The 24687-nt window shown below is 31.3% G+C and overlaps 2 protein-coding genes across 4 annotated transcripts in view; one reads left to right on the forward strand and one right to left on the reverse strand.

Annotated features, from left to right (window-relative positions):
• Window positions 1-254: 254 nt before the first annotated feature.
• LOC130445648 (putative uncharacterized protein DDB_G0282133) lies at window positions 255-21272 on the reverse strand. Of its 3 annotated transcripts, XM_056781400.1 has the most exons (14): window positions 20837-21266; window positions 20682-20780; window positions 20451-20630; window positions 16384-19159; window positions 16095-16232; window positions 15733-15888; window positions 15428-15678; window positions 13355-13697; window positions 12486-13159; window positions 9407-9488; window positions 7890-8042; window positions 2660-2809; window positions 1673-1887; window positions 279-415 (listed from the first exon to the last, which is right to left on the reverse strand). In XM_056781400.1, exons 1-13 carry the CDS (start codon window positions 20882-20884, stop codon window positions 1676-1678), a joined length of 5262 nt encoding a protein of 1753 aa, XP_056637378.1. In that variant the 5' UTR covers window positions 20885-21266; the 3' UTR covers window positions 279-415; window positions 1673-1675. The 3 variants fall into 3 exon arrangements, 2 of the variants coding, with proteins under 2 accessions (XP_056637377.1, XP_056637378.1); XM_056781399.1 differs by having other exon boundaries at window positions 255-415; window positions 15428-15888; window positions 20837-21272; XR_008910075.1 differs by lacking the exons at window positions 279-415; window positions 1673-1887 and adding an exon at window positions 6782-6951 and having other exon boundaries at window positions 2772-2809; window positions 15428-15888.
• Window positions 21273-21340: 68 nt separating this feature from the next.
• LOC130445196 (putative uncharacterized protein DDB_G0277255) overlaps window positions 21341-24687 on the forward strand; it is a 29461-nt gene continuing 26114 nt past the window's right edge. Inside the window, exons 1-3 of the mRNA XM_056780738.1 lie at window positions 21341-21705; window positions 21849-22094; window positions 24286-24478. Of these exons, the coding sequence (XP_056636716.1) occupies window positions 21509-21705; window positions 21849-22094; window positions 24286-24478 (636 nt within the window). The 5' untranslated portion in view covers window positions 21341-21508. The remainder of the gene's footprint in view (window positions 21706-21848; window positions 22095-24285; window positions 24479-24687) is intronic.

Consider the following 24687-nt stretch of genomic DNA (forward strand, 5'->3'; position numbering starts at 1 on the left):
TCTGTGTACAAATGGTCTCCAAGCAAAATATGTAGTGTTCCCAACCGTGAACACACACGGGCCGGCAATGTTGTGGGCGGTGTGCACGCGATCTCTAACGTCCATTGAACCTCCTATCTTTTTCTCTTTTATTACTTATGTTCAATATTTTCCAGTGTAGAATAAAGTTTATAACTTTTTCTATTTCTAATTCTCAATTCCTTCAAAGTAATCTATTATGTCGTTTTGCCATCAAGGCGTATATGGATTAATGATTTTTGTTGTATTTTAATGGTAAACATTTATTTATAAAAATACAATATATTTAAAAAATTTGCATTTCTTTAAAACAAACCTGGTATAAAATATGTACAAAACAACTAATCAACAAAATAGTTCCTTGATTAAGAGATGATTCCATAATATCCAAGTGAATCTAAAATATGAAAGAAATGTCAATAAAACAAGAATTGAAAACATTCAAAACAACAAATACAGAGAAAATTTAAGGATAAAGGAAAGGCAAGGCAAGGCAAGGCAAAGAAAATAGGATTCGTTAATACGAATGACATGACAGCCAAAGAAATGTCTCGAGTTATGTTACTAGGAACAATAGCAATGATATGAGTGACGAACAAATACTGCATTGTACAGAATATAATTAAAAAAATGATACGTTATTAAAAAAAAATTTGCCACTATGATGTAAAAAAGTAAAATTGACACAAACGTTGTGAACAGATCAATGCTAGTGATAATATTAAGTTTGGATGACATTGATCTACTCAGTCGAAGGAAGCGTGAACTGAAGGAAAGCTTTGAGCAGGTGAAGGAGGAATCCTGTAGAATCCCCCGGGGTTTTTCGAAGTAGGGCGGTATAAGTTTGATTACCTGGGATCACTAGTGATCGAAAATAATGACAACTCGATGGTAACAAGAGAACGAGTGAAAGCGGGGAGTAGATCATACTTCAGCCTTCAACGACTACTTAAATCACGTTTACTGAATTAAAAGATCAAAAAAGCGGTTCTATGGCACAATTCTCCGCCCGGTTGTCATATACGCCGCGAGGAACAGCTGCTCAACAAGTGGAAGCGAAATATCTTGAACCGAGCAGAGCGTGTAGCGCAGCCGTACAAACATCGAGCTCTACCGGCTCTATGAAGACCCCAGCTTGGTCACAGTAGCCAAGAGGACCAGACTCAGATGGCTAGGTTACTTAAAGCGTATGCCTGAGAAGCGGAGGGTGCGCAAAGCGTACCGGCAAAAGCATGAGGGCCGACGACTGCCTGGGCGACCGCGCAAACGATGACTAGTTGATATTGAAGAGGATCTTTGTGAGTTAGGAGTGTGGGGGTGGAGATGCCGAGCGTTGGCCCGTGATGACTGGAGGAATGTGATGTCCGAGGCCAAGAATCTTTGACGGCAGTAGTGCCAGTGGTAGTAATATCTGGTACCGTCAGTGATATTTATATCGAACACACTGTTTGCATTACCACTACACCAATACTCCAAATTACACTGTGATACGCGTTTCGATTAGCATTGTGAGCATTGGTGTGGTTGTAGTGTAAACAATGTGTTCACTAGTGATAAGAAATGAAGATATTTGAATAACAAATTATATAATTGGATAGTTATGATACTGACTATATTTTGCAAATAACTTACAATTTAGTATGTTTTTACTTACCTTTTATGATAAAAGATGCCTGGAAAATCGCAATTCTTGCCTTAAAATACCATCAAAAATTGCCTCTGGTTCGATAACCATTATTTCAGGATGTTGCTTTTTGATTTTGTTATATTTGGCCTTATAATCTGAAGATGCTACAATTACAAATTTGTCGAGATGATTTTTGTTGATTAATTTTGTTACGCACTTTCCTCCGCTTGCCTCAATTGCTCCTAAAATATGTATAAAATGAAAAATATGGAAGAATATAATATGTTTCAAGAGAGAAATTTATGAATGCAGTATACATTTTCCCCTAGTACCAATTCCGTAGAATATCTATCCAGAAGTCTACAGGAGTATCACTATCCGGTTGGAAGTTAACAGTCTTTAACTAACATCTGAGAAAGAATCTGCTCCATTTACGACCAAAAGAATGTATGGGTCGAGTTTGGTGCTCTATATTATTTTTAGGCCTAATACCTATGCAGCAAGCATTGCAAAACCGAATAAAACTCACCATATCCACCTACATTGCCATTTCCAAACATGCCTCATCCAATTATCCAATGAAAATACTTAATTCGGCATCACGTGATTATAACCGTCTTGCGCGGTTCTGTGTTATTCATATTGTTTTAATAGTCTTTTAAATAATTTTTGATAAATTTAAATTTTATTACAAAAAGATTCAATTGTTTACCTAATTTGCAAAAATAGATAATAATGTGGTACTTGCAGAACCATAAAAAGCACGAAAAAACCCAAGTGAGCCTTAAAATAGAAAAAGGAAAGCGACAAAAAGACAAGATTCATTTTGTTTGTTTTACGTTTATTTTATACAAAAGTTTAGATTTTTTATTTATCGATTGTGAGATATGAAGTCTGCCGGGTCATCTAGTAAATTAATATTATCTTGAACAAACATTTTTTTATACCAAAATAATGCCTTGATATTTTGTTGCTTCTAAACTGGAAAATGTAATGAAAAATTGTGATTATTACCTTTTAAAACCTCAGTTGCAGTATTAGTCATTAACTGGAAAACGTATCCAGCTAACAATTTTCCCTTATCTGCTTTTATTAGGGATTCTTTTAACGAAAATTCCCATTTTTTCTCTGCTTCTTCATCAATTAATATATAATCCCATGGATCTACAATATCATAAACATAATGTATGGAGTGTACCTCTAGGAGCTGAGTTCATATAAAATAAGAAACTACTTATCATGTTGCTCTAAAAATTTATATAAGTTTTCTAAGGAGCTTATTTTATTATTATTATTCAATATTATAACTGGAGCTAATACCAACTTTGTATTTTAAATAAAACACGCCATTTTTATTGAATTTTCGGAATATACGATGAATTTCAATATGTATTGAAACGTAAAATGTGCATAACATTACGCATAAACTATTATCGAATTGAAGTATTAATTCATTACTAAATCCTTGATGAATAAAATTGTGCTTTAACATGAAATTATTAGAAAATAGTTTTTCTTGAACGGCTACATTTGTCAAAAGTTTCAAAGAAGATTTATATAATACGAAATTGAAATTTGCCTGTGTATGTCTCGTATAAAGGTGTATTAAAATTCTCAAAATACGAGGGTGGTTCGAATATTAACCGGAATGTTTGAATAAACGCTCGAGAAATTTAGTAGCTGCACTGGATGTTAGACTGGTCAATTACGAAACGTAGAGAACAGCCGTAAACGCAAAACATCGTTTTTTAGTATACTTATAGCCATGAGCGAGAAGGATGACTGTTACGCAACGCATCTTTATTCGTTTTTTGATCGAAGTTAATTTATCGGAAAGTACTCCAGAAATTCGGAGAGGATTCCAATACTCAAATGTATGAATGGTGTTCCGCATGGCCTGGCGTCCCACAACAAGTGTTACCGAAAGTAATTGGGCATCAACATAGGTAGTATTGAGTAAATAATTCATGAAAAGCGCGGTTACCGCGAAATTCACACATTGGGAAGTTTGTACATGTCTCCTACAGTGATATGAAGAGGAAAGAAAAAGTTTATTGCACCGAATAATCACCACAGACGAAACTTGGGTAAATCACTATATTCCGGAGAGTAAACGCGAGGAAGAAAGACGAATGCGCACCAGTTGAAGTTACACTGTCTGCGGAGAAAATATTGTGTACCGTATTTTGGAGTATGAGAGGAGTAATTGAGGTTAATTTTATCACAGAACAACGAACTGTGAATGCGCAGTATTATAATAACTTTCTAAGAAACACGGTGAAACCTGTTGACATATCAAAACGACGTGATATTCCAAACCGTAGTGCGATATTGCTGCAAGATAACGTAAGACCGCATACAGTTTGGCTTACGATGGAAACGTTGGACGAATTTGGTTAAGAAGCACTGGAATACCCTCCTCATAGTCCCGATTGGTCGTCATGCGTCTATTTTTTATTCGGTTTCTTGAAAGAGGCACTTGGCGGACCGAGATTCGAAAATAATGCGGAGGTAGAATCCTTCGCGCGCGAATGGTTACGTGACAAGCCGAGAGATTTTTACGAGAAAGGCATAATACGGAGAGGTAGACTTGGAGTGTGATGGAGACTATCTAGAAAAATTGTACAAAACGTCAACTGTGTAAATTAATTATAAAATTTTCATAGCAAAATTTCTATTTACATTTGAACCGCCCTCGTATAATAAAAAATCGTATATCTCATTTAAAAGAACTAAGTTGGGATGCACTTCAGATATAACCAGTATTCCTAGATAACTGAGAATATTTTATATGAAACTCCCAGTTTAAATTCTAAAAAAAATTACCAAAGTTTCTAATAAATATAAATTCCGCTATACATTCCATATAGTAATGTAAAATATATCAGTCAGTAAGTCATTGCACTCTAAAAAACAAAAACATAAATATCCTCTATCAAATTCTTATAGAAAATAGCTATAAGAAAAATCATAGGGAACACCATAAAAAACGAGGTAATCAATGACATGCGGAGCAACAGAGAAAACACTGAAATAACCCCCACAATAAGGTATGGTCTATACCCCACCTGGACCAATTATCACAAAAAATTGAACAAACGCTCAAAAATGGAAACATAAAATTGCAACCAAAATATTTTAACAATTAACACAATTTACTCAAAAATAAAACGAAAAGAAGAACCTTCACCACAATTAAATTGCATGTACAGTATTCCTTGCATGGACTGTGACAAGAAATACACAGGCCAAACCTCTCAAACATTACAACAACGCATCACACAACACCAAAGTGAATGCATAGCCTTTAAACGTAATTGCGCCCTATCAGAACATGCAATTGATAGGGCTACAATATGAACTTTGGAGAAGCCAAAATTTTGGATATAAAAAATAAATACAATAAAAGAGTAATTTTGGAATCCTTCTATATAAAAAGCAACCATCTGACTCAGAAAACTAACCTAATCTAAATAAACCTAATCATAATATCAAACAAAGTATATTCTTAAATCAATCACAGTAATAAAAATAAAAACTCGAAAAAACAGCGAAGTCGTCTTTTGGAAAATGGGGGATAGAGCATAGGTGGCAAATTGTATCTCTCTCACACGATCCAAAATTTCTCACAAGGGGTTGAGTAACTGGCAATTACTCAATGACTTTACCCCTCTTAAACTTCATAAAATTTAAAACATTATCTTTCGCGCTGAAAACAGCAGTTGGCATTAGTAATGTTGGCAAAAATGTTTCTTAAGAACAAAAATCAAATTTAAAAATTACTTAAAAACAACTAGTCCGATAAGATAAGTTAATTGACCTTGAAAAGCAATAAGAGAAATGGAGTACACATAAAATCTTACAAAATAAATCAAAACCAAAATTAATGTTTTTCACTTTTACAATTTTACATGGATCTCAACTATTGGTAACATTTACCTTAAAAAAAATAACTGTAACAACTAAACTGTATCAATTTTTGTAGCCCTGATGAAGAAATTTCGAAATATTGGCAAAGTAAAAAAGTGTTTAACTTAAACCAAACCTCTTCATTGGTTGTTTCCTAGTGAAAATAATTTTTACGCACAGGCCATCTAGGCCCATAGAGGGTTAATAATTTTCTTCCATTCTTTTCTGTTTCTTGTCTTCACCTTCCAGTCCCGAGCTGCTCTCTCCATAAGATCTCCGTGTCACTCCGCATACCATCTCTTTTTGTGTCTTCCCTTTTTTCGTGTTTTTGTTTATATTTATATTAGCCATTTTGTTTGCCGCCCTTGATTCCAACATTCTTTCTAAGTGTCCTAGCCATCCTAGTCTTCTGGATCATATGGTTTTGCTAATTTATTGTTCATCATATGGGATTTTTATTTCCTAATTTGTCTTTCTTCTCTATCTATCTCCCTCCTAAGTAATTTTCTCTCCCATATATCAACTTGTTCTCCTCCTCTTTATTCAGTATCCACGTTTCGCTTGCATAAAGTACTATCCGTCTGATGAGTATCTGATATAGATGTAGTTTAGTTTTTTGGGAAATGTATCTTGTTTATTGTTCCTCTCTGTTTGCTTTTTCGAGTTAATCTTCTATGTTTTATCTCTCTCTCTCTCTCTCTCATCGCCATTGGCTTTGATAAATGCTCGAATTCAATTATTTTTTGCGTGTGTAATTCCATTGTTATTTGCATGCGTTTTCGGATGAGTCATTTTCATGACCTTGGATTTCACCTCGTTTACGCTTAGGTTCGCTATTTCTATGAAAGCCCTGCACGTACTTTTTAACTCCTTTTTACTTCTTGATAAAATTATTACCGCATCTGCATATGCTAGCAATTGTGTTATTTTTAGTGTCCCCGTGGAGTTGATTCCGCTTCTTCGTACTATCCATTCTAGTGTTATGTTAAACAACGTAGTAGAGGATCTCTCTGTTTTAGTCTTATATTTGTGTTAAATCTATCTGATGATTTCTGTTTTATTTTACTTTTTGTTTGAGTTTTCTCAGAGGTCATTTTAGTGAGCTTTATTAGTTTTATTAGTACTTTCAAGTCTTTCATTATTTTATAAAGATGTTGTTTTGTAACTGTGTCATATGCCTTTTGGAAGTCGATGAAAATTGCAAAAATCGGCAAATTGTATTCTTACCCCATTCTCTGAGTCTGCTTAAGACTGAATATATGGTCTTTTGCGGATCTTCCAATTCGGAATCCGCACTGGTATTCTCCCAGCAGGGTTTCTCTTCTTTTATTTTTCGCTCTAGATAATTTGTCATTATTTTGTCCACTGTGTCCAAAAGTGCAATTCAGTAAGTATATCTGTAATTATTTTGTATACATTAACTAAGTACGATGATGGTCTCATAAGTACCTAGCCTGACCTAGAGATGGCGGTAATTGGTTGGGAAAAATACCACTGTATCAGAGAGTACACATCATCTATACAGCATGAGTTTCAAGTTTGAAGACGCCACGTTGTTGAGTATTTGTTTGGCAGCCATCAATATCGAACGTTTTCAGTGAATTTGTAAACATGGAAAAAATTGGTCATCTTGATACAATACTTTTATTTGAAAGGCTTTGACCCATCTAATATGAAAGCTAAATTATATTCTACTCTGGGCGAGATTCCTTCTTCGTTATCAACAGTAAAATATTGGGTACCAGAGTTTAAATGAGGCTGTATGAACTACGAAGAGCAGCATCGCATCGGTGACGATTCCAGTAATGTTGAAGAACATTCACAAAGCGGTACTGAATGATCGTCGACTGTAGTACGCGAGCTAGCAGATATAATAGGCTTGTCAAAAAATACGGTACATCGCATATAAAATTTAGACATGAGAAAGCAGTGCGCAAGATGGGTGCTGCGTTTGCCGACATGAAACAAAAACAACGTCGTGAAGATGATTCTATTGAGTTTCATAACTATGTAAGAAACGTGGGTCCATCCAAAGAGGTGACGAAGTGCTATTTTGAAGAGCTTGAAGATTCTTATTATAAAAAAGGTGAGGAACTTATTGAACATCGCTTGGAAAAGTGTATGGAGCTAAAAGGATATTACGATAAATGTATTTTTTCCAAAATGTGTGTGTTTTCTTTGTTGAGCCAGGTACTTCTGAAACCATCCTAGTATAGTGCTAATGCAGTTGCAATTCCTATTTAATTGTTTTAATTGAAAAAAAATTCCAACATGCTGTGGAGAAATTAGAAAATTAAAAATTTTAAATAACTACAAATGAGATTTGAATAAATACCTAAAAATCCGTTATTTTTGAGAGACTCGTTTATCCAACTTGGTGGACATATAGGTTTTCCTTGAGCAACTGCTGTTAGTAATTTTTGGGACCTTTTCACACTTTGAGTCATCAAAACTGTAGCAGAATCCACGTTATCTACTATACTACCTCCTGAAATGGATGAGAATACATAAAAGGACAATGAATATTTTCATATCAAAATTTGCTTTTTTTAGCTTATTATGGTCTAATTATTTGAATCACGGTCTGAAATAATGACTCATCTATAAAGGGTTGAATTGGAAAGTGAAAACAATGTAATGAATAAAATCAAAAGTACATTATGTGTCCGGTCAAAAAACGTCCTTAAGGAACCTTCAATAGATCAGCTGAAAGTTTATTTACCTCCTCTGCAAAACTGGGGCTTAAAAACATTTTTGTTAAAGCCTAGATAAAGGACACGTGTCTGTTTATTTGAAACAGAAATTCCCGTGAATAAGTAATTATTTTTGATGGCTAGTCTGTCTATTGAACTAATAGACAGACATCAATAATTTTAATTTGAAATATATTCGCTACTACAAATATTTGGTAGTTATAATTTATATGGAAGAACAACGTTTACTGGGTCAGTTAGTTCATCTATAGAAAAATGTTTTATTTATACGTAACTAATAAATAAACTGTATTATAACAGCACACGCTACGTTGTCGGCAACGATAACCTCAAGCAGACAACTGCTCAATGTTTCCAATCAACCTATGAAGTCACAACTGAAAAACAATGAGAATCGTTTTTTTATGTATTTAAAAATTTGGAATTTCTGCGTATTCAATTAAATATTTAGCTATTATTACTTCAAGTTTAATTAAATATTTTACTTACTGACATTATTTCATATCAAGACCTTTTTTTAAACGAGCATGGAGAGATATTTCATCAGCAAATTGTTAAGATGAAAAAAACGCTACAGTAGGAAAAGGAGTCAAAATATGTTAGCAGACTACTGTTGGACCTTAAAAGCTTTCAAAGATTTACGCCCGACCGTAGAAATTTGTATTATACACAAAAACTATCAATAAAGAGAAATATACAAAATGCAAGATATAAAACATGTGCAGCGCTTAAAAAATATAAGTTAATTTTTATGTAGAATATTATAATTTCTCTATTATTATATAAATAGATAATTTCGAAAAATTACCATTCAATTAATACCGTTGTATCCTTTAATATGAAAGGACTCCTGGCTAATGCAAACGATAAAGACAACCAAATAAGTTGTTTGATTTTATTTATCCGTTTTTTGATACAATAAGAAGTATGTTTTGTGAAAAAAGTGTTTTTTACGTATTAGAATTCAGTACAATAGACCCGAATATACTTCCTAGAGGGACAAAAAGTTTCAAGGTGTGTAACAGTGAATTGCTTCGTTTAAATTCAGATAAAATCCCTTGTAGTATACAAATATTATCAATTGTTAGTGTTTCGATGGTTGACATTCGTTTTTGTAGCATTAATTGTTTATACTTACCTAAATGCCTAATATACGATTCCAGTTTGGGACTATCCAACATTGTAAAAACAACTTTCGGTTTCAGTTTCCTTTTTGATCTCTAAAAATATATTAGCACTAAGTTTGAATTTTTCCAAAATAATGTAACGAACGAAATAAGTGCTTCAATTAAGAACATTTCCAGAAAGAAAATTTGATAAAACTAAGAAAAATTGACGATTACGCTAACAAAATTTGCTTAAGGGAATAGTACTGATTATAAGGGTAAAAAATAATGCATAATTAAATATTTTTTTTCTAGTTTTCTTTAATTTAATTCCATATAAAACTTTTTGTTTATTACTTTTTGATGATAAAGTGTAACAAAAAATTCAAAAAGCTTTTTAAAGCGGAAGGTAGCTTATATGGTAATTCATCACTATGAATAAAAATTGAAAAAAAAATAAGGACAAAAAAATATGTAAAATTAACTTAATTAACTTTTTCCCGTGTAATTTTTTTACAATTTGGTAAATTACGGTAAAATACAACAAATGAAATAAAACGCACTAAGAATTGAAAAAATCTGTCGATTTGCTACAAAGAATAACTCAGCGCAGATTAAAAATACCATTTCGAGCAAAATGCTTGTAGAGCACCGAAAACGTGTGCGTGTCCGAATTATTACAACTTTTTTATTATTTCGAATTTTGCTATGAAATTTTAGGAGCTGTTTTTTGAAAGTAAAGAATTCGAAAAATGTGAAAATTATAACCACTACTAGTGAAAATACCATTGTACACAGAATATAAAACTAAACAACATACAAGGTGTTTCAAGAAAAGGTAACCTCGTCTCAGGATATGTAGAAAACTGAAAAATAATTAGGGTATATATCGATTTGGGGTCTCGTATACACTGCGACCTGAAGGATCTAATGTCTTCCCCTTTCTTGCTGCGATACTGGGGAGCCCAATGTTTGCAGCTGATGCATTAATCCATCCCACTTCTTTTAAAAAGTCTAGAATGTGGGATGGCTTTAATTGCAAATATCTACGTCTTCTATTTCAAGCGCATCCAGATGTAGTGCTCTGGAGCTCCGTAGTGTTCCACATTTTAAGACAATGCGGATAGAGGTTTCTTCCTCTGTACAACAAAATCTGCACACAACATTACCTGCTAGGTCAAGCGTCTTCAGGTGTTTGTTAAGGCAACAGAAGAGTATCTGCCCAGTCTGTCTCAGTCCATGTAGGTTATCCCAATAATTGGTTTTGCTCCTATCTACCTTCTTTTCCAATGATTTTCCCATTGTTCTGTAGCTTTAGCGAGCTTATCAGCTATTTCATTTCCCTTCGCTCGTAATTTTATTTTTCTTGCCTAGCTCATGTTATAATTAGGGTATACTTAGTTGTTATAAGTCACATTTCCTTTCAACCCTTAAGTTCACCCATATTAACTAAATTACAAAAACCTAGCAAGTTAAAATTTTCAAATGTTGCTGATTTCAATAGTTGACTGTATAAAAAATATTTGATTACAATAATTTTACACCTCTTAATATGATTATTGAAAAAAAAAGGGTTTTGACAAATTAAAATGATTAAATAGTAGATATATGATAACTAAATATCTGAACTGAAATTATTGCATTGTTTAAAACCCTAAAAACCATCATTAACGACCAAGATCTTCGTAACCAGGTTATAAATGTAATTGTTATAGGATGTGGCAATGAAGTACCTCAACTTGTATATCTGAAGAGAAGAAAAAGAATTTGATCGAACTCCTGCCATATGTTAATGAAGTATTTCACAACTTTTATAAAAATCCACCTACTGAGAGAAATATCCAGGACACTTCACCAGATTTAGATGAAGCCTCTTCAGGTGTTGATTATTGTGACGGGAGTTGAGTGTTGATTCTTTTGTGCGTTCTGAGTTATACTAGTTTTTTTTCTCAATCCAACAGGTTTTTCTTCTGGTTTGGTATGATGTTTTAGGCTTTACAACTAAATAAATGTGTTGCTCAATAAATGTTGATTTCTTTAATTTCTTAGGCCTTTTGATATATTAATGGATCTAAATGTTCTTGATTTTAGGTCTCTCCTGTTTTAAAATTAGTTTTATCAATAATTTTTGGAAGAAAGATAAATTTTGATAAAGACTTAAAGAAAAGTCGAAACGTCAAATTTTATCTTCCTCCCAAAAATTATTGAAAAGAATAGTTTTAAAACAGAAGAGACCTAAAATCAAGAGCATTTAGATGCATTAAATGTTGGTTTAGTTTAATATGACGTTTTTACAAAACTCAACTGAAAATAGGACCTTTTTTAAAATTAATATATCTCAATACTATTGTTTTTAACCTGTCTTCCTTTGCGCGCACATGAGCGATATCAGATGCCAAAATTTCCTATTTAAAGAATTGGATTTTATACCAATCATTCGAAGGGAGTTGAATACTAAGATCACTGTTTCAAATTTAAGAATTTCGATTTCTCCTTCCAAATTGACATAATGAATTTATTTGATTAGGTTCTTCCAGAGTGATTATTTATTAAGCCTAGCTCATGAAGTATACAAGTATAGATAGTTGTTTTATTTTACAATAGGTTTCTTTTGCATGTCACTTAAATATTGTCAAATCATACTCTTTTCATTTTTGTAGCTTACTTGACTTCATCTTTTTCTTTCTCTGTTTATTTCTGTTCTTTCTACATATACTTTCCTTCCTACTGTTGTTGTGTTCATTGTTTTAATTTTCCACATCAATCCAATTTACTCCTGCTACTCAGTTATTTCATTGTAGTTGTCGATTATTTTTAATCTTTCCTTTAATATTATCATATCCTTTTGAGTCTTAATTATTGCTTCAGGTACTTAAATTATTTTCTTTTCTTGTAAGTTTTTTATAACAATTTTTTGATATAATCATTTTGTTTCACTCTATATATACACACAAGTGTTTTTTTTTAATTCCCCCTGCATCTATTTGACTAAATTTTGACACTTACTTATTTTGCATAAGTTATTTCAAACCTTGTATATCACCGACCTTGCCCTACTAATTTCAATTATAATTTTGAATAAAATTATTAAATAATTGAAAAAGTACTTACCTCTACCGAACTTGATAAAGTGTCTGTTTTTAGAGTATTTCGATTTTTCTTCGGAGTAGTTTCTGAACTATTATTACTATTACTATCTTCTGGAGCAATGGAACTAATTTTTCTACTAGTTCTTGTATGTTTAACTGGTGTTGGGGAATCTGAAGTATCTTCGCTTGAGTCAATAGTTCTCTTTTTTCTTCTGCTACGTTTGATATTGTTTATTCCTACATCATCTTCGCTAGATTCTTCAGTACTTTTCTGGATATTTATAGAGTTTATCAAATTAGTACGATTGCTATTCGACTTTATTGGAGAATCTGCAGGTTCTTTTTTTCTTTTTTTGTCTGTGTCTGTAATAGAGTCGGTGTTTTTAACAATTTTATCATCCCAATTATCAAAAGACAATTTAGATTTTCTAGTTCGTGAAACTTTGGGATCATCTGTTTCGCTATCTTTTGTAAGTTTTTTGCATCTGGTTGTTTTTCGTTTATCAATTGTGCTCAGGTTTTTATTTTTTGGGTTTTCAGGGAGAGATTCTTTAGACGTTGTTGTAATATCATCACATTTTCCAGTATTTGAAATTGTTGGATTATTATTTGGATGTGTTTGATTCAAAGTAGTTGATTGTACCTTGGATTTTCTTGATTTTGTTATTTTAGGGGCCTGTTTTGCTTCAGTTAGATCTATAACATAAACAATATCATCGAGTTTGATAAATTCATAATTAGAGAAAGCTACTAGGAACAACGAACATTCATTCTATTGGTGCTCATAAAAACACATGGGAAACTAATTGGCATAATTAAATAGAGAAAAAAACAATTGCAGTTGAAATAAGAAAAAAAGTATAATTGGTATATCATTGAACCATTACTTACTTGTAAAACTGCTTGAAGCAGTTCTTTTTGATTTTTTTAAAGGAATTATCAAGTCCGGATTATCATTTTCAGCAATACTCATACTTTTTCTATGCGAAGTAACCATAACTTTGATTTCTTCTAGAATAGGATTATTAGTTGGTTTTTTTCTGATTTTTGAAGTCTTTGATTGCAATAAAGCAAAACTTTGATCTACATCGCTACGAATTTCTCTGCTACTATCTTTTTTTTCAATTTCTTCATTACTGTCTTCCATGCTCTCGTTTGAAAATTGTTTAGAACCAATATGTTCCTTCAAGGACTTTGCTTTATTATTAAAACTTTCACCAGAAGTTGATATTTTCTAGAAAAATAATATCTATAATTTTTAAATGATATATATATATATATATATATATATATATATATATATATATATATATATATATATATATATATATAGCGTTTTCTTATTGGAAACGTGGCAATGAAGTTGATATTTTCTAGAAAAATAATATCTATAATTTTTAAATGATATATATATATATATATATATATATATATATATATATATATATATATATATATCGTTATCTTATTGGAAACGTGGCAATAAAACACCAAAGAAAACTAATTCTAATATATTTTCCGAGCTTTCTAAAACTTATGTATTCATCATCTGGGAAATAATTAATTGAGATTTGTGGTGGCTTTAGGTTGTATAAATTCTTGTACAAATTTTAAATACATAGGATTCAAAATTTAAATATTTCTATGAACGCCACTTTGAATATTGAATTTTGAATCCTATGAATTTGAAATTTTTACAAGAATTTATACAACTTAAATGAATAGATAAGTATTTGAAAGCTCGGAAAATATATTAAAATTAGTCTACTTTGGTGTTTCATTGCCACGTTCCAATAGGAAAAAACACTCATAATATGGTAATCTACTGAATAACAATTGAAATTATTGAAATTAATGACTTTCCAAGTAACTTCCAAAAAACTGCTTGAAATCCTTTACTGGTGTGATCAAGAAACTTTTCATCATTTTATACTAGCCTCGATTTAGTTTACAAGAATTGTTGGACTAACATTGTTGATATTCCATTAGATATACATCAGCAAAGTGTACTTCACTAGAAAGAAGAAACTCAATCTCAAGCCAATTGGGAGTATAACCCAAAGATCCTACTGTAGATGTACACAGTAATTGTGAGATCAATCATCACATAAGGGCATAAGTGGCAGTGGTTTGGGGTATTAGAACCATGAATTCCGAGACACACCGGATTGGAGTGAAACGAAATATCTGACAGACTCGCGAAAATAGGTGCAGACAAATCCTTCATATGACCTGAATCCTTCTGCGATATCAGTTACATAACAATAGAAAAATCATTGGAAAAAAAGACAGATAGGGGTAAAATCAATTATTAGAAAAATCTACAGGTGCTGAGACAGGTAAAGACTCTCCTGGGAAACTATAACCAGAGAAGATGCTGCTGAGCGTAAGTGAGAACAATCTATGAATACTCACAGGAGTCCTGTCGGCGCACTATCGTCTCAATGGACACATCCAATCACAATTTTTCGAAGTGTGAAACACTACTGAGCTCCAGAGCACTACACCTGGAAAGGTATGAAATTGAAGACAAAAATCTCTGGCAGCTACAGTTCTCCCACATTCTGACCTTTCTAAGAAGAGTGGGATTAATGGATCAGCTGTAAACTTGGGTTCCTCAGTATCGCCAACAAGAAAGTGGGATGCAATAGATCCTCTGGGTCGTGCTGTACATGGTACCCGAATATACATATATAGTGTAAAGTAAATAAAATACCCCCAGTAATTTGGTTTGTGATCTTAGGTTTGAAATGTAATTTTTTGTAAGCATCTTTCAAATGAATAAAATGACTCATAGAAACATTAATTTTCATTGTTTTTCAATAAATGTTTAGAAAAAAATGGAAAGACAAACAATTTGCTATTAGGCCAGTGAATGAATCCAGAATACATAGAATAAATTATTATAACCAAAAAAACTTATTATCAAATTGATGGAAATTGACTAAAATAAGCTTTACTTACTACTTCTTCCGTACTTTGATTTGCACATTTGTTATGCACTTGCTTTGTGTCCGACTTATTGATAAATGCAACGATCTGACTCAATGTTTCAGCTCTATCTTCATGTTTTATCGGTTTTTTAGCATTATTTAAAATGGATTTATCAACTGATGCTTTTATAACGTTCAATTTGTCTCTGGATCCAAGATGTCTTGCAGACTTTCGAGGTGGTAAAGGTTTTTTCAAAAATGCTTCAATCTGACTCAATGTCTCTGTAGAGCTATTCATTTTGTCAAACTGTAACATACTAACTTTATGTTTATCACCTTTTTCTTTTACGGAAGATTTATTTTCATTGAACATCTCTTGACTGTCCTCTTTGTTTAACTCACGAAGAAGTGGGTTGGAGGGTCTATCGCTATCAACAGGAACTGGTATAGTTTCATTTAAATAGTGCAATTCTAATTGTGTTTCTGTAGAATCTTTGAAGAAAAAATCAAATTATTAAGCGCAATAATTAATATCCAAAATATGTTACTATTCTTCACAAATGTGTATAAACATTCTTTTATATGTATATTCATGGAAATTTCTATTAAACAAATTCATATTTTCTATTAGCAACAAAGCCAAATTTCTTTGAAACACACTGTATAATGATCTGTTATAACTCGAAGAAATAATTTACCTGGACAAATGTCTGTCATTTCTTGTGTGGGTAGCATAAACACATTCTTTTCTGACTGAGTTTTAGGAAGAATATCTGGAATGTCTTCAATTTTCTGAGTTTCTTGCCCATATAAGTCTTCTTGTGTCATGGAAAGTTCTAAACAAAAATGTGTGGTTTTAACCTCAATAAAATAATTAGCTTAATTGTAGCATTACAGTGAGAAGAGACATTATATTATGAATCAAACTATGGCAAGATCGTAACGAAATGAAATTTTGATGAATTATGTAATAAAAATAATTCTTACCTTTAGCTTTACCATCAGGTTTTTCTTGAATAACTTGAGTAGAAGCCAAATATAACTCATTTTGGGTACAAGAATCTGTTGGTATTAAATTTCTTGTTTCTGTTGATCCCATTAATTGAGTTGGTTGTGAGAACAAGTCATCATCCATTTTTTGGGTTTTACACTGAATCAAGCTTGGTTTTGATGAAATATCAACATCAGCCTCTTTGGAATTGATTAATTGAGTTGGTTGTAGAAAAATGTCATTTTCAGGTTCTGTTGGATCATGTACTCGAGTTGGTTTTTGAATTCTCTTTGGTTTTAAAAATAAATCATCATCAGTCTCTTCTGAGATAAGAGATTGAGTTGGTTGCAGAAAAATATCATTTTCAGATTCTTTTGGATTCACTGATTGTGTAGGTTGGTCATAAACATCATTAATTGCCTCAGTTGGATGTTCAATACTTGTTTCGGTTTGAATGCTGTGATGTTCATTTAAATTTGCACTGATACTTTTAATAATTGTTGAAGAAGTTTCCAATTGGTTTGGTTGGAGTAAAACGACATCAATTCCTGCAGTTGGTTGTTCTTCAATGATTTTAGTACTATTTCCAGCTTTAATTATCTCATTATTATTTGAATTTGTATTAATACTTCCAATATTTGTTAACGAAGTTTCCAATTGTGTTGGTTGGAAAAAAACGTCATCTATTGTCTCAGTTGGTTGGTCTCCATTAATTTCAATACTATTTTCAGTTTTGGTGATCTCATCTTTATTTAAATTTTTATTGATGCATTCAATGGTTGTTGATGAAGTATCCAATTGGGTTGGTTGAAGAAAAACGTCACCAATTGTTTGATTTTTTTGTTCCTTGTTGTTTTTATCGATATCTCCAATTTTAAAATTTTCATTATTATCATTTAAATTTGTATTTATGCTTTCAATAGTTATTGATGAAGTATTCAATTGGGTTGGTTGGAGAAAAACCTCAACAATTGTTTGTTCTTTGTTTTTTTTATCAATACCTCCAATTTCAGAATTCTCATTATCATTTAAATTTGTATTGATACCTTCAATAGTTGTTGATGAAGTATCTAATTGGGTTGGTTGAAGAAAAACGTTATCAATTGTTTCATTTGGTTGTTCTCCATTATTTTCAGTATTATTTTTAGTTCTGGTATTCTCATTTTTATTTAAATTTGCTTTTAAACTTTGATTAGCTGCTGGCAAAGTGTCCAATTGAGTTGGTTGGAGAAAAACGTCATCGATTGTTTTATTCGATTTTTCTTTGTTATTTTCATTAATACTTTCAGTTTCAGTGTTTTCATTTTTATTTGAATTTCTATTGGTACTTAGTATAGTTGTTAGAGAATCATCTAAATTAGCAGATTTCTTTTTAAATACAAATTTTTTAATCATTTCTTCTACTTGAGTAGGCATTGGATCATTACTACAGGTACTTGAGGATTTTATTACATTTCCTTCTTTTTCCTTTTCAATTACTTTACCTAAATTTATTTCTGATACTTTATGTGATTCCACATTTTCATCGTCATTTTGTGTAAAACTCATCAATTCCGTTAATCCAAGCTTAAAGCTTTCTTCTGATGAGTGATTAGTACTTAATTGGGAGCTTTTTGTAGGTTTATGCTCTAAACCGTTGGCAAATGCATCTTGAGTTGCTGGAATACAATCAGTGTCATCTAATTCACATTTTTTAGTATTTTCTATGTCTGTATCATCATCAGATACACTATGTGTTCTAGTTATTATCTTGGTTGATGCTTTGCATATACGTAAATCTTCACAGTCAGTATCAGAATCAGAGGTTACAATTTTTTCTCCATTTATGAGTGGTAATTTAGTTATTTGTTCTTGTGTATCATCTTCTGTATCTGAATCTTCAACAATAGGTTTAAGGGATTTCTTTCTAAAACCAATATCTTGTGTATCATCAAAACTAGAATGGATTTCTATTTGCGTGTCTGGTAATTTTAGTATTGGTTTAACACGATGTTTAATTATATCTTCACTCTCATTTGACTCTGAATGGGTTGGAGAAGTAGGAGATTTATGATTTAGGTCAAATTCACTTTGTGTATTGTCTAATTCTAAGAAATCAATAGAACCATCACTACTATTCTTTTCCACTAAACTTTCTTCAACAACAAGATTAGTTTCTGATTTTTTTGATTCGCTTAGAAATGAATCATTGTATTCTTTAAGGAATGTTCCTAGCCCTGATGTAGAAGGTTCTTGACTATAATGTATTACCCCTGTTTTCGTTTTAATAGGTTTATCAATATTTTGTTCTACTTCTTCTGCAGATATTCTAGAATTTTCAACTTTGATTTTATTAGCAATTGCTTCTTTTTCTTCCTCTGTTATTATTTGAGTATTGGGTGATGTTCTTTCACTATATTCTTCTTGATGTTCATAGTTTGGAGAATTTTTTGAGTTAGATTCTTTAGACATATTAGTATTTGAATAAGAAACTATTTGAGTGGGTGCATCATGAATATCAGTGTTTACTTTTTCTTCTGTCACTGCTTGGGAACTTTGTTCCACTTGAATTTTAGATAAAACTGATGGATATTCTCTGATTTGAGTTTGAATCTCATGAATATTATATGGATTGGTATTTGATTGCTTCACAATAGAATGTGGATGAGCGTTTCCATTTTTATTATCAATAATTTGTGTGTTTAAAGCATAAAAATTCTGAGTCATATTTTGGGTCATCTCAACTACCTCCAAAGTTTCTTGTAAATTAATTGTTGTATCGGGAGACAAAATCTGAAATATTTCATCTTAATAACCAAAATTAAAGTGTAATTATTGTTTGATTTTGTTAATAAATTGTCCAAAATAGGTCAAAACGTTTTTCCTGTTTGAAAAACTAATTTTCAATCAGAAAAGACCTGAAATTGAGATCATTTATCAACAAAAATTTATAAAAAAGTATAAGAAGTGAAAAATTAAGGAAAATTTTAGTTTGATGTACTATAACAACAAAACTCAAAAATTTTAAAATTGCAAAATCTAATTTTTTTATGAAACAACTCAAGTTCACAAAATGTTAAATATTTCCCACCATTCGCTTGTCAATGAAATTCAATATATTTGAAAGCAATTGATTTTTGAGAATGAATGTTCATATTATCATGAAACAGCGACATTAAAAACTGAAAAATCGTCCCAACAAACTATAACATTGATTTAGAAAGTAGAAAACTGATAAAAAATCAGTTCATTTTTATTTGAAAAATATAAAAATTGGAACTCTCATATAGAGGCCAACCATAAAGCTCGAGGTGATACATACATTCTCTATAGCAAAAAATAGGGAGGTATCTAACCCTGACGAGATGCAGACCAAGGCTATAAGCTCATTATAGAGGAAAATATTGACTTTGTAGTTAAAATCTATAAGACTGTCAAATTCCGCTTGACTTGTTATTAGCAATCTTTATTGCTCTACCTAAAAAACGTCAGCCAAAAAAATTTAGAGACTATCAATATCACTTAATCAGCCTCATGTTCCACATGCTCAAAGCACACCAACTAATTATACACGCTCGCGTCAGATGTAGATGTGAGGAAGATCTTGATGATTCCTAATTCAGCATTAGAAATGCTTTCAGATCCCGTGAAGCACTTTTCCTCCAAAAATGCCATGATCAGCAAAAATATGTTTTTGCATGCTTTATGTGATGAATGTATTGATATACTATAGGGGGTTGGAATAGATTATAGAGATATCTGCATAATTAAAAATCTATACTGGAATCAAACAGCACATATAAAAATAGGTAATATTAAAACAGAACATATTAAAATACAATGTGGAGTAAGACACAGTTACTCCAACTGAATATTTAAAGAAGTGTTAGAATTGAAAAAATTGAATAACATGAGATCAAAACAGAGTGGATACACAAAATCAAACTGCAATAAACCATCAAATACTAAAATACTAGATATTCCAGTGCAAATCATTTAAAAAATTTTAATAAACTCGTCAATACTCGAGCCATTTATAGAAAATTAGAAAGAAGTGTAATAAAATCCTGTAGAATAAACTTACCTTTTTATATACTGCATCAACATCCCCAAATTTAATTTCTGCATCATTTGTTAATTCATAAAGTTTGAAGGGAATAAGTTTTGTATTGTGCAAAAAAGTACCATTAGAGGAATTTAAATCGCTAATATAGTGTTGTGTTTCATCGATAAGAATGATTAGAGCTTGGTTTTGGCTAACATTCTAAAAATGTGGAGCTGAATCATTGTTTTTCAAAAAAAACTTCAAACTTACCAAATTTTTAATATTAACGACAGCTACTTTATTTCTACCAACTGTATTTATTCCTTTAAAAATGGAATAATATTTGTCACCAATAATCAAAGTTCCACCCTGAAATGATAAATTGGCAATTTAATCTGAAAACAAATTGATTTAAAAAAATATACTTGTATCCTCTTAAATTGGTCCATTTTTAAAATTGCTGGATTATCCATAATTTAATTGTATATTTTCTAAATATAATAGGAAAATATAACCACTTTTACGTATTTGCTTCAGCAAAGAAAATAGGGATGAATAGTAGTTAGCAATTGGTCAAAATAAATACCAAAAATCACTCATTTTTACTGGTATCAACAAATTAAGTACATTATGAATTGTTTATATATGTGCATACCCAAAAAAATGAATTGTCTTATTGTCAGGTATATCATCTTCCATCCTTGTTCGACTTATAGCGTGAGCAGTGGATTTAACCCTGGCAATTTATAATTTCTCCTTAGACGATTTCAGATAGTGAAAAATCATAATTCCAATTAAATTCATTATTTAAAATAACAATTATGTTGACTGTATCTATTTAAAATTATGTTATAGAATATAGATATGTCTAGAAGTTGGCGGCATTATATCAGAACCTATTAGTTGGTAGCAATGTCCGAACGTCATATGACAATTGACTTGCCTATTTCCAAGTTCGTCGTCCATTGGGGACCAGCTGATTTGAGTTGACAATAAAATGTTCCGGTGCGAAAGAGCTGTTTGGGCTGTAAAAGTGATAAAATATTGTGCAGTATTTATTAAAAACCTTTAAATATAACCGAATTGATTTCGGTGATATGGATCATGAAACTTGGACTGCTAAATATCAATCTGAACCGACAGATCTCCAAAGAATTAAAAATCGTTTAAACAATGGAATCCCAGAAAAAAATGGAGAAGACGGGGAATGTTCGATGTCTGATAAAGATGATATAAAAGATTTTGTTAAAAATGAACCTTGCACAGATGTAGGAACCGTTAACATCACAATTAGGTTAGTGATAATTGATTAATTTATTTATAGCCCACCATCTGTTAAAATAAACAAACTCTACCTTCATGTTTTAATAACTAGATTATTAAAAAGTACATTTATTGCAATTTTGATGGTTGAAATTGATTGTTTTTATTTTTTAGTGAGAAGGAAAAGCAAACAATACATTCAATTTTGGAACAAATTAAGCCCCTATCTCAAGTCGAAAAATTCCTTTTTTTCTTGAAGTTGCCGTCGGAGGTAACAAATGCACTTGATCCATTTAGACAGCCCTTAAATCCTCTTGGTAGTAGATCAGAGATAACAAGAACAATATCTTGGATAAAAACACATTTAGAAGAAGATCCTGATATATCATTACCAAAGCAAGAAGTTTACAATGAGTATCAGTAAGTCAATTGTATTAGGTCAATAATAATTAGATAATGTATACATTTAATTTTCTCAATTCATACATAAAAAATTGACTTAACCTTGATATCATAACCAACACAAGGTCATTTGAGTATGTGTTAACTAATATAAATAACACTGTTAATTATAAAAAGTGCTTCATTGAATGAATACATACAAATGCAAAGCACATTTTTCTTAAATAATTGAAAACAAAATTTTTATTTTCTATTGATCATAATGCCTTGACTAATAAAAAATTGAACTTTGCTTTTAAATAAAATTTAAGAAAAGAGGAAAAAACAAAAATAAACCATTAGTTTATAGACTGCTAGACTATTGGTCTATTAATTACAGTCTATTTTTATGGATGAGAGTAATAAAATGAAGAAGCATTCCTAATCAATAGGCAGACCACTTTTAGTAGACTGTTCAAATATTTTTTCAAGTTATTCCTCGAGTATTTTCTATTGAAATAACATTTGTATAAATATAATGAATATATCAGGTGTACACTTTTATTTCCACCCAATTGTTCCTGCTTATAACTTCTAAACAGCCAAAGGTACTAAAGCTCAATTTTTTCTAAAATGCTCATTTTTTCACAAGGTATGAAGAACATTGTGTCATAGCGGTTATATAGGTATAAAGGTGTAATAAATGGTGATTTTTGGTGACAAATTTTTCGTTATTGATGTCAGCACTCTAATAATTTATCAACAGTGTAATAATTATGGATTTGACCTGACCCTGTGTAACAATAAAATAAATTCCTTCCTTAGTAGAAAGACAGCTGCTGTCGCCAGTGCTGGAACAGTAAGGGTAAGAGTTACCCTTTTAGTAAAAGGTGGGCCATTGGCATGGGCATATGCATATATATAGACATTACTTAAGACTTATCCAATCATAAACACTGACATCTATCAAAAATAATGTGACATAAAAATATTGTATATATTCACCCATGAGAATGTCACACTTGTCTCAAATGTTAAACCTTGCCGTAAAATGCCTGGAACCGTCCAAAAAAAAAATAAATCTGCCCAACTCAAAAAAAATTAAATTGCGGCTCCACTGGAGGTCGCTGAACAAACTCTCTCAGGATCGCGGAGCGATTCCCCTTGCAGTCGAGAAACTGACTTCCAGCCGTTTGGGAACTCTCCATTTTATATGAGATCACCAATGTAATTTGTTTTTTTTTGTATTGTAAGTTGTTTGATAATCGTTATTTTGTTAATGTATTTATGGACTATTTTATAAATTTTTTGAATTTATCTTTACAAACATCAGCATTCATGTTCTCATGTTAGTCACAGGAACGAGTAGATTAAAAAGTCAATAAACTACTTTTAACAAAAACGTTTTAACTGCCGAAGTTTACTATTATCATACCTGTAAACCCTCATTGATCTATGTTTTATCTAAATACCATATATTTCTTCTTTGGTTTCTCATTTCTTTTATGGTCCTAAGGGAATTTCTTCTCCATGCAACACTATCATTTTTTTCTATTAAAATCGACTTTTTGGAATGCTTTTTCAAGCGAAAACCTATTTCTTTTAAAAGTTTCCATATTGTGCTTTTATTCAGTTCAGAATAATCCTTCTCCTGTCGAATTGTGACAAAAACGATTACTATAGAAAATTCTTTTATTAATAATTAAGTGAGACTTGAACAAAGCTATCATCTTCAGAGGCTACAAAAGTTTTAGTTTACTTTTAATCTCTGAAAACAAAATATAGTGTAATTGTGAATGTTAATGTAGTGGTAGCAAAAACAGTGTATTTTGCATTAATATCACCAACAGTTCTAGAAATCCCAACATAAATATCTTCTAGCTTTCATATTTGGATTCATATTGGGGCAATTACTTTCGTGTCGCCAATTAACCCATACTATGTATATTTAGGGTAGTTTTAGAGGGCAAAGTAACTTAATAACCCTCACATAGCTTTCAAAAGTACCCTGGTACTATATGGTTTAGGGTAGGAGGTCAAATGAGATCACTCCCAAAATATGAAAAATATGGTTCCTTACTTACCAATTAAAGCGTTTCTATTTGACTTGTTATTGGTTTTATAGAAAAGCGTATATAATACAGTTATCATTATTTCTGCATATACAGCTCTAGAAATTAATGTACTCAATTCTGAACCATCTTGTTAATGTTTTGACTTTTTTTTATAGTAATTATTGTGCAAACAATGGTATCAAACCTTTATCACAAGCTGATTTTGGAAAAGTTATGAAACAAGTTTATCCTAAAGTTAGAGCCAGGAGACTGGGTACAAGAGGAAATTCAAGATATTGTTATTCTGGTTTAAGAAGATATGCAAAATTAAAACCACCTCTTCTACCAGATTTGACAGATAAGCCATTGGTAAGTTAAGCAAAATATTCAAACTTGATAATTGAAAAATAATGTCAAAGAAGAATCAGTCATTTTTTCTGTCGAAATATATTAAAGAACAAAATTTAAAACCATTTCTATCTAACAGATCGACCAGAAAAATGTTTTGTTCTATTATAAATGATCATTTATCTCTTAATTAACATTGGCCTAAAATTGGACTTTGATTCTTCTTCTAA

Source organism: Diorhabda sublineata, chromosome 6 (assembly GCF_026230105.1).
Source record: "Diorhabda sublineata isolate icDioSubl1.1 chromosome 6, icDioSubl1.1, whole genome shotgun sequence".
NCBI classification, from domain to species: Eukaryota; Metazoa; Arthropoda; class Insecta; order Coleoptera; family Chrysomelidae; genus Diorhabda; species Diorhabda sublineata.

Coding starts and splice junctions, on each gene's coding strand:
- LOC130445648 (XM_056781399.1), bottom strand. CDS start 20,884: ATGGATAATCCAGCAATTTTAAAAATGGACCAATTTAAGAGGATACAA. Junction 20,781..20,836: donor ACCAATTTAAGAGGATACAA/GTATATTTTTTT, acceptor TTATCATTTCAG/GGTGGAACTTTGATTATTGG. Junction 13,160..13,354: donor TGCTTCAAGCAGTTTTACAA/GTAAGTAATGGT, acceptor TTTATGTTATAG/ATCTAACTGAAGCAAAACAG.